The sequence below is a fragment of the Poecilia reticulata genome, linkage group LG1 (assembly GCF_000633615.1).
Source record: "Poecilia reticulata strain Guanapo linkage group LG1, Guppy_female_1.0+MT, whole genome shotgun sequence".
Taxonomy (NCBI): domain Eukaryota; kingdom Metazoa; phylum Chordata; class Actinopteri; order Cyprinodontiformes; family Poeciliidae; genus Poecilia; species Poecilia reticulata.
In genome coordinates, this window is record NC_024331.1 from 16,651,305 (window position 1) to 16,662,067 (window position 10,763).

General features: G+C 37.3%; 1 protein-coding gene across 1 annotated transcript in view; it reads left to right on the plus strand.

The window, feature by feature from the left end:
• The window catches only part of ccdc40 (coiled-coil domain 40 molecular ruler complex subunit), a 12,160-nt gene extending 1,998 nt beyond the window's left edge, over positions 1-10,162 (plus strand). The window contains exons 4-19 of the mRNA XM_008407184.2: positions 908-1,029; positions 1,207-1,290; positions 1,469-1,688; positions 2,346-2,503; positions 2,602-2,724; positions 3,876-3,997; positions 4,269-4,512; positions 4,598-4,780; positions 4,932-5,177; positions 6,443-6,656; positions 6,862-7,031; positions 7,111-7,202; positions 7,366-7,486; positions 8,771-8,959; positions 9,042-9,200; positions 9,645-10,162. Coding sequence (XP_008405406.1) covers positions 908-1,029; positions 1,207-1,290; positions 1,469-1,688; positions 2,346-2,503; positions 2,602-2,724; positions 3,876-3,997; positions 4,269-4,512; positions 4,598-4,780; positions 4,932-5,177; positions 6,443-6,656; positions 6,862-7,031; positions 7,111-7,202; positions 7,366-7,486; positions 8,771-8,959; positions 9,042-9,200; positions 9,645-9,887 — 2,690 coding nt within the window. The 3' untranslated portion in view covers positions 9,888-10,162. The remainder of the gene's footprint in view (positions 1-907; positions 1,030-1,206; positions 1,291-1,468; positions 1,689-2,345; positions 2,504-2,601; positions 2,725-3,875; positions 3,998-4,268; positions 4,513-4,597; positions 4,781-4,931; positions 5,178-6,442; positions 6,657-6,861; positions 7,032-7,110; positions 7,203-7,365; positions 7,487-8,770; positions 8,960-9,041; positions 9,201-9,644) is intronic.
• Positions 10,163-10,763: the final 601 nt, after the last annotated feature.

Genomic DNA, 10,763 nt, shown 5'->3' on the forward strand with positions numbered 1-10,763 from the left:
ACACACACACACACACACCACTCTAAAACATTAATATTATCTCCAGTTAGAATAGCTATTTTGAATATTTTGGTAGAAAATAGCAACAAGAATTGATTAAATGTAGCGTTGTTATTTTAATGTAGTTTAATCCCATTTTAAGAGTTCATTTCATTCATATCCTTAATGAAATATTTCCTGGTTATTTTTTTACAAAAATTTTAATTTGTATTAAGTTAATCTTTTTGTTTGCACAGAAATTTTTCTGAAAATATAAATGGATGTAGTTTGAGATTATGATCCCTAAATAGGATGCCTTTTGTTAATAATTATTTATTATTTATTAGTGACAAAGATTGATCAATCAATTATTTAGATTTAACATGTACAGTCACTGCTAGGAAAGACAAGTGTCTTGTTGTTGACTCACCACTCAGAAACCACTGTTGCATTCTTGATTGTTGTGCGGGACTTCGTCTGCTTCTGGGTCTGACTCCGGGTCAAAGATGTACTTTGCATACCATACAATTTCACATCTGTTTGCATCCATTTTTCCCTTTCTACAAAGTGTGAATGTAAACATGGTGTTGGGGGACCTCGGCCGGCAGCAGGTTATTTGGATTCAAAGTGTCAAGAGGCCCTTAAAGAGCTCGTTCTGAAAGGTTCTTAAGGCAATCTGCTGGGTGACTGTCTTTTAAAAGGAATGACCTGCAGAGAATATGTGAAGTAGAAAATGTCACACATAAAGCTAGCAATATGCTGTCAACTATAAAGGAAACATAACAAAAAAAGGGGGAGTTTTCAAGCTGGTTTGAAGGACAAAGACAATGAAACTTTTCTAAACTATGTCAGACTTTTAAAAAATACCTTCTGTTTTTTGTAAGTTTCCTTCACATTGTACTTCATGTTTTTTTGGCACTCTATGTAGCTCTCGCAGCTGATCAGTTGAGCATTGGCACATCAGAAGACGACAGGGGACCAGAACATGACGAGGACTCGCCACAAGAAGAGGAAGAAATTGAAGACCTCTTCATCATACACCCTGAACATGTCTGTGTTTATATATACAGTGTTTTACTGTATATATTTATGCTTAAACATACAAGCTTAAAATGTGCTTGTATGTTAATACTGAAGTTTCACAAACATTTGATGAATTTATGAGTCGTTTCAAGATACTCTGGTGACCTTGCCTCCTGATAATTGTTTGTGTCCTCTGCTTTACAGCCACTGATCCAAGGATTTCAAAACGCTTTCAACATTTACTTCGAAAGACGTCTGGAATTACTCCGGCAGGACTTGAAGAGAATGGTTGGCTACTTTTCAATCAACAGCAACAAAATTAGGATTTAAATGAAATGTGAACAGTTCTTGTTTGGCCTGTTGTACAAACAGCACATGTATTACACCATTGTGGCCCCAGCGTAATGACAGCCTTGAAAGTTTTATTTCTGATTCTCTCATTATGCTCTCTTTCTTCTAAGTCCAGGTGCCAGTGAAAAGGGTGGGGATGAAAAAGGTAAATGATATAGCTATGGAATTGGAAAAAACTGATGTAAAGCAGAAAGTAGCTGACGGCAAGCTGCACGACATTCAAGAATCCAAGACAGAGACCGAAGCTGAACTGAAGCGTGAACAAGATCGTCTGAAAGAGGCACAGAGCCATTATTATAACATAAAAAATCTGAACCGTCAAGCCAAAGCTCTGGGTAGGATTTGCTTTTCAGTTGATGCTGCTCATGCATCACTGATGTTATTGTCAAAAATACCATATGATTTAATTTACTCAGGGAAAAAAAGATTCCAAACCAAACTTGTCTTGTGTTTAAAAAATAGCAGTTGCCCCCTTTGTTTAATTATTACTTAATCAGTTATTAACTGAATTAATTGTGACACATAGGATCAAGAAATCCCTTAAAGGACAACATGAAGTAGGTTAGAAGAAGTTTAAAAGAAATTCATGATGCCTTAATCTAATCTAATCTAAAAATAAGTCTTTGGGACTTTGATGAACTAGAAGAGTTATTTATTCACCAGTGGAGAAAACACTGAACAGCTGTGAGCATTTCCATGAGTGCCCAGCTAACAGGAAGATTCTACAGCTAATCTACACACTCACAAAGAACCAGTCATGGAAAAACAGAGTAAATAAATAAATGATGATCACGCTGCAAAATGATCATTTTAGCTGGACAGAATCGTAAATTCACAGGATGTTGAAATGGTATCTATGGAATGCAGCCCATCATGTCATACAGTGGATATACACAGTATTGCCTTAACAGTAGAAAGTAATTTTTCAGATCAAATATCTAACCTCAAAATTTAAACATCACAACATCTTTCACTTGTCTGTTTTACACCAGTGTCTGCAAGGCAGGCGGACTTAGACAAAAAGCAACAGCAGGTCAATTTCGCTCAAGCAGCCATGGAGGAACTGCAGTCCCAAGTCAAAGTCATGGATTACACCAGATACAAAGTGGGCGCACAGAAGACAAAGGCAGAAGAAGACAAAATAAAGCAGGTGCCTATGCTGTTTTGCATTGACACATCATTTTCTAGGTGGTAGGAAAAATCATGAACTGAGTGGTAATTTTTTTGAAAATGACTCTTTGTCATCAGGACTTGTATGTAGATCATCTGACAAAGGACTTCGACAGCAAGGCACAGCAGGTGGTGGAGTACGAGGTCCAGGGAAGGGCTCAAGCCCAGGAGACGGAGGAAGTCACCAAAGCACTTTCTGAGGTAACTGTTACGTCAGTGTTAAAAAAATTTTAAGAATTTCTAGCATATCGGTTCAAATGTCAACTTTAGAAGAAGACTATGTAATCAGGCATTGCATATTTTTATTAATAGGTTTTGCAACTGCCACAGTGATTGTGAAAAAATATATCAGGTGATCCCTTTTATTTTCACAAGTGCTTTTCTGATCATTTTAATTCATTTCTTTTTATTTTAATTCAGAGCTCCCACCTGTGTGTTTTCGTCAGGTCCTACAACATTAACTTTTATTAATGTAGTCACATGGGTAAACTATTTTACTATTTTATAGGTATTACTGGCTTTAATAGTATATTAAAAATAAATAAATACAACTTAAAATGTATAAGAGCTTAAATATGAATACACAAAAAGCAGAGTAGTTCACACCATGAATAGTTCCTGTGGGTTTTATGTATTACTGAATCTTGTTTTGCAGAAAAATTTACTTGTTTCTAAACAAGTTGTGGCTTTATATTTGTGAGATGAAGCACCCATTCTAAGGGATTTTCTCAGTGTTTGAAAATAATAATCGCAGGAAGTGAATACTGCATAAGATCAAACACATGCATATCGAACAAAGCTGACTTTTTCACTACCATTTATAAACAGACAAATACTTCATAAATCCCTAGAGGGGCAATTCTTATGTTAAGGTAGCACCTAAAAATCACAAAACAATCACACTAAACCACTACCATTAAAAAAAATTAGTAATACTTGTAAATAAAATAAGGCTGCATAACAGGTGGCGTTGTGCAGCCTTATTTCAGCAGGAATGAAGGATCCCCTCCAAATCTTTGTTCTACAGTGCAGAGCGATCCCCCATACAGACATGCCTGCTCTATAGCTAAAAGGCTGGCTTGATTCATCAGGGTTAATAGATAAATATAGCTGAGAATAATCAGCATAACAATAAAAATTATGTCAAATATTTTTTTTACAATGGTGAAGCATGATAATTTAGGCAATAATGAGATAAGCTAACTGAAAAAAAGAGGACAAGGGCAAATAAACATTAAGATGGCGTGCAAGTGTGGCTTTCACCAGCTAGCTTAACTCATTAAAGTATCTTAATATATCCAGAACCTGAAGTCAGACTTGAAAGCTGTGCATTCATGACTGTCTTTGTCTAGGCTGAGATGGAATATGAATCGCTGCTAATGATGCATAAGAAGCTGCTGCACCAGTGGAACAGCAACATAACAGACATAAAGAGACACGATGAGACTGTTAATGCGATGCAGGAAGCTGTACGGTAAGACGGAGAGTAAGGGGAAGACTGAAGATGTCAATTTCTTTACATGTTGGTTTCAGCAACTTGACAAGGAAGACGTTTAAATGAAAAGGAAACATTCGCTTGGCTGTTTGAGGTTACTCAAGCAGATGTGAAAAATATGTTGTTTCTGCTAAATCTGTCCAAAGTTCTATATATTTAAAATATACTCTGATTTTTTTTATTATTAAACTGAAATGCTAACAATGTTATCTTTGCTTGATTGCATGTTTTTTTTTTTTTTTTACTTTAGTGTGGTTGAGGATGAGGTGGTCTTGCTGGACAGAGAGATTGAAGGTTATAAGAAATCCATCAACGTAGAGCTGGAGAATAATGAGACGCTGACCGTTCAGCTGAACCGGAGTTCATTGGACTGTGTGACTGTGGAAAAACTGATCAATAAGAAAAAGTTGGAACGAGAGGCGCTGCAGGCTCAGTACACCGCCTGTCTAAATTCCCTGTCTGAGACAAAGCAGATATTTGCTGCACTCACAAAAGTACAAGAACCGTCTGAAACCTCTCCCTGCTCTGATGCTTGCTCTCAATTTCCTAACCTGACTTCTACTTTTTTCTCTTTTCAAGGAAATGATGGCACATCAAACTGAACTAAAAAGTCAGAAGAACAGGCTGGAGAAACTGAGTGCTGCACGTATGGAGCTGCAAGAGAAAATTATGGCCTACTTTCAGCAGCAGCTCACACACAGCAAGGCGGCTTCACATTCACAAAATCTCACGAACAAGTTGGTCACTCGAAAGAAGGAGAAGGTAAAAAATAAAGTGGCTTCAAATGTGGGACAATAACAAACCAGAATCCACAATTTAAGCAATTTTTTTGTTTGCATTTTCTTCATTGTGTTTAATTTTTTCTTTTTATGAGAAAGTGTGTCTTTTGTCTTTCTTACTACATTAATTACAGATGCATCAGCTGCAGCTGCAGGAAAGAGACACCTTGTCAGTGAAGCTGGAGTGCCAGAAGGTTGAGCAGCACGTCAACAGCCTGACCATTTCCATGGAGAGTCTTGATGAGGAGATTAATAAGTACAACAAGTTGCTGAATTCACATGAGAATACATATGCTTCGCTTGTTCGACAAATCAGGCAGAAAGAAACAACAATGAATACCCTAAAAATCAGGATTGCTAAAATTGTGGAGATCACTGGGGTAAGAGACTAAATGGAGACAGTAAACTTTAGCTTTTACTTTAGTTTTACCATCTTTCTGGGAGAACAAACTCTGATCTCTGAGGATGGTCCTGGGTCCCCACTTATGCTCTCCTTTCTTCTGGTGCTCTGTTTTACACCATTATTCAATTAGAAGACACAGTGATTAATCATTTCCAATTTTCTGGGAGAGCCCACTTGATTTTTTTAAATTATTTAAATCTTTCTGATGTGTTTTGATATGAGGCATATCTCCATATAAGTAAGTAAAATATTTATATAGGACCGTTTATAGACATACAAACTTTATTTCTTGTTTCACACCAACTGAGAATTTGTTTCCAAAAATTCTAATCTGACCAAAGCACAGTGTCCCATCTAAAGGCTATGTAGCATTAGCAAACTCTATTTCTACTTTTGCAGTGGCTACATCAGTTATCTACATAGCTGGTTGTTGTGTAACTGTTATTATCTACACAACAATAAAAAGTGGCATTTTATTGTACAAATGGCACTTTTTGGTGCAGTTTTCTAGCAATAAACTTTAGAGGTTTGTTTTACCTTTTGTCTTATGGTCCTTCTTATTGTGCCAGGTGCAGGAAAAACATGATCCTCATTTAGGTTAATGGACAGTGAACAAGAGAAATGGGCATTTATGCCCCAGGAAAAGAGAATAACATGGGTTGTTAATTAGAAGCTCATATAAAATGCTTTATTTATTTATTTATTTATTTATTTATTTATTTATTTATTTATTTATTTATTTCAGAAAGTTATTAGGGGATATCTGCAGTTGTGCCATTGGTAATTTCTTTTAAAAGCAATTAACTCAAATTAAAGGCTGGATTTTTCCAAAATTTTCTGTGGGAGATTATGCTTCTGTTGTGGATTCCTGTTAAAGTTTTCACATCTTTTGTATATATTTATTTTTCTTAATTTACAGAAAACTTTTGGTTACTATTAAAAAAATAATTATGCACATAAGTACTTAATTAAATAATAATAAAAAACACCTAAACATATATACAAAGTATTGTAATAATAATAATGTTTCATAATATACAAATGTAATTATTTTCTATAAATTCTGCAGTTAGATGGCTCCCTGATGAAGTGATTGATCACGGGTAGATATGAGGCTGATGAACTTTATGCCTCATAGGATTTTGATGCATAAGTGTAATAAAGTAGACTTAGAAATGCTTTTTGTAATTTACAACAAAAAATACGGAGATGCATTTTTGATTTATTTCTTCCTATTCCCAGCAAGAAGATGTGCATCCTCTGCAAATCAAGATCAATAATATACTAGTCGAGACTGACGAGCTTTCTACTCACATCAAGAGTGAGCAGCGCCTCTGGTTGATGCACCAGGGAACCCTGGTGGGCCTGACCAGAGAGTTGGATACCAACAACAAGAAGATGCGTAAACTGCAGAAAGATTACACTGGACTGCAAATGAAGGACATTCGACTAGATGGTACGCATCCCATGCGCAGAAAATCACTTCTTGGGTTAACGGGTTTATTAAGACACTTTTAAATCAGATGTAGTTCAGTAATTCTGTTGTGTATGAGTTGCCAGTCTGATAATACCACATTTGATTGTAAAGCTATTCACTTGTAATGTGGATATCAACCATTAGCATCCCTAAACAATGTTGACTGTAACTTCGCCACCCCCAGGTCAGACTAAACAAGAGGAACGAGAGCTGGCGGAGCTGGAGAGGGGCTCGATGCTGCTGAGGAAAGACCTCGAGAAGCTCTGCAAGCTGAAGATAAAGAACAAAGAGCGAAATGAGACTCTGGAGTCCGACAACATACAGATGGAGACAGACTTTAGAAACAAACTCATGGCATGGCTGTCTGATAGTTGTTCCTTCCTTTTTTAACTTTGTAATCGAACTAGAACTAACTTGAATGTGTTTTTGTCAGGATGCTGAAGAGCAATCTGCCAGCCTTCACATAAAACTTGAGAACATTCAGGAGGAAAAAGAGAACATCCTCAAGTGTCTGGCGGAGGCTAAGTCAGTCACATTTAATCACAAACTGGTCACCATCTTAATTACATACCTTAATATAATTTTAAAAATACATGAGATTTAAGCTGACGTGTTGCTGAGGTCATATTTTAAACATATTTAAAAGAGCAGCATCTCAGTCTGACTTCAGGCTCTTGTAAATCTGCAGGCAGCAGATCATGCTGTGGGAGAGGAAGACCCTTATTCTAAAGGAGACTCGGTCAGTGGTGGAGTTCGACATTAGCCAGGGAGACATCCAGAAGATGAATGCTGAAATGCATCTAATGGAGGTAAGCATATTTAGCTTCATGTGATGACGAGGAGAGATAATAAAATCAGATTCAATTTGATCATTTTACTGTTTGTCGAGGTAAACATTTGCAAAACAAAGTGTTGAATTTCTAGTTTCTTTATGATGCTATTTTTTATATTCACTTCCACGATATGGCAGGGCTGGGTGATAAATTGATAACAATTTCTGTCGCGATGGACACGGCATCAATATCAATAGAAAATATGTCCAATAATTTTACTAAACTCCATAATCGCGCAGCTTTCTCAGGGGATGGATTTTTTTGGTTACCTAGCAACAACCTGTTGACTATATTTTGCAGCACCAGTTTCAGGTTTCTCCACCTGCTTAAAAGTACAAAACAACGTGAAGGGAAGGGGAAAAAATGAGTACCACAGCTTGAATGGAAAACGCAGATAAAGCAGGAAAGGTCACATCACCAGTGTGGCAGTGTTTCAAAATAAAAATAACTAATCAATAATCATTGCCTGATATATTGTTACAGCTAAATTGTGATACATTTTTCAACCATATCGTCCGATATAGCTATTTTATACTGTATGTTATGTTAGACATGCTATGACGCACAATGAAGTTCTTATAAGACTAAAGTGTAACTAGATATGAGCAAAAGTGCAAATGATTAAAAAAAAAGTGCAAGTTATTAAAAAAAACAAATGTTAGCGTCTAAATTAGCTGTTGGCAATTTAAAACAGTTACAGCATGAACAGTCTTGTGTGATGTAAGCATCCACCTTTCAGCCGACTTCGGTCAGTTTACCTTTTTTGGGAAGCATAATTAATCCAATCAAAAACATTTCAAGCATTCCAGACATTTATTCACCGAGGGCACAATCACCGACTTACACAGGCAGCAGATTGTGTTGCAGCACAGTCTGCTCAAATAATGAAATAATTTAAGCTATCACTCGTCTTCAGTTTCATAACACTGATTGAAATGGTGCGCCGCGATGTAAAGGCAGAGTGAGCACCCCGTACAGTCACAGCTGCCGTCCTGGGTTTGATTTCGAACCCTGAGACTTTTGCTGTGTGTCTTTCCCTTTTCTTTCGCCACCTGTTTCCTGCCTGGTGACTGTCAAATTATTGACTTTCTGTAAAGGTGTGATACCTTTCAGGACGAGGAGGGCAGTGCTAGTGGTGGTTGGTGGCGGCAAAAAGTAGAATACATCCTACTTTATAAATTCAATGACGCTTTATGATTTCTCAAAAATATGTCTCCATTTTTTTATTTCTATTTTGAACCTTCCGCAATATTTGTGCAGATACATATCGACAAGCTGACGAAACGACAAGAGTGTTTGATGAGGGAAAGCGAGAAAGTTGTGGAGAGAAGAGAAAACCTCGACATACGCAAGGATGCCATGATCCGAGATCGCCGCCAGCACCTTGCAAAGTGGGAGCTGAAACGCTCCAGCGCTGGCCTGCAGAGAAAAATCCAAAAAACATTATATGTAAATAAGAGAGGTAGATTTATCAACATCCAGAAAAATAAAAGGAGCAAACTACATAATTGTCCTACATGTGTCTCTCCAGATTTTTGAAGGTTGTGAAGAGGAGGCGAAGGAGCTTGAGAACAAGAAAACTCTCCTGAGTGAGAACATTCAGCTGCAAACGCAACTCGTAACTGAACTGTCAAGCACCAGCACAAAGATAGGCCGTAACTTGGAAAACCTCCAGGATAACAAAGACATGGTAAATCTGCGAGCAATTTTTTTTTTTCCCCCAAGTTCTTTGTATGGGTTGAAATAGTTGGTGTTAAGTATTTTAAGCAGTACTCATCACTGTCATGAAAATGAACCAAGTGCAGTGCACTATATCTTCATTCTTCTTGTAAAAAATAACAACTGGTATTCATCAGTCAAACAAGTGAATCACATCGTGTTACACAACAGCCCAATAAAGGCGCGGTGACAAAGTTTATTTTAAGGCTTTTTCTTCCTACGTCAAGTCAACACAAGTTGAATTCCTGGCATGAGTATCACAGTTTCTATTTTTAACAACCTCCCCCACACATTAACAATGAGCAATCGAGATAATGTCTTATTGTTCCATCTGCCTATGTGATGTCTGTTGCAAATGCTCAAAAATGTACAAGCACCAAACAACTTCACCTTGTCTTTCTTCACCTCTTTCCAGAACCAGACTTTCCTAATTGCTATGCAGGATCGTAACAAGAAGCTTCAGGCCGTTTGCAAGGGAAACTACAAACCATCATTCAGCAGCGAAACAGTTGGAGACACCCTGCAGAGCCAAAGGGAGCAACTGGAGGAGTGCAGCAAGGTCTTGAAGCAAAGCTGTGAGGACTTCCCTCTGCTCCAGGGGGCGCTGCACCCTGTGATAATAGCAGCAGAAGCTTTCATAAAAATCACCAACCAGTAATGTTCTTAGAGTGAGGCGGTGATTGAAACGTAACAGTGAGTACAACAAAGGCATGTGAATGAGATGCAAGAGCAAATGCCTAATTTACTGGTTTATCTGAATGTTTTTTTTCTTTGCTGTAATGTTTGGATTTAATTATTTGTTTGGAAAACATATTTCCTTATAGACTTAGGTAGAGAAATACAAAAAAGAAAATAGTTTGTGAAGTTGTCAGTTTCTTCTTGGAATCAATATGTAATTTACTTTAGGAAGTAAAGTTCAATGTATTCACGTTTCTTCCCCTTGTGTTGTTTGATCTGTATGTTTGTCAGTGATATGCAGCAGCAAAGGCGACTTACTTTTTATGAAAAGACACCTTGATTGAATCAAATAATTAGGACATTTTAATGGCTTCTTCAGATGTTTATAAATTAATGATTTAAGGTGTTTCAGGACACTGTCATGTTTCAGGATACTTCTTGGTTAGCACTGCTGTGGCTCTTGGAATAGTTCTGCAAACCACACTTTAAGTCTGAATATATCTCCTCTAAAACCAAGCAGCCACGTGACGTCTGTGATGGAGACATGGGGACTGGATATGAATACAATGTGAAGACCTTTCAATGACCAAAGCCATGCTGTGGAATTGGCTTCTTCTTAAAATGTCTGCAGCAGTTTTCCCAAAACAAACCCCTATGCATGTTTGTGTCTACCGGCTAAGCCCTAAACAAACTGTCATTATCACTGCTAACATGAAGCAAGGAAAATCATGTCATTAATTAAAGGGGTTTCCTCTAATGAAATAACGACAGAAATTGACTGCGCCTCGTCACTGATCACATTATTTCACACATTCCTCCCATAATGGTTGTTATGTTGGGTTTTCTGCTGACGGTG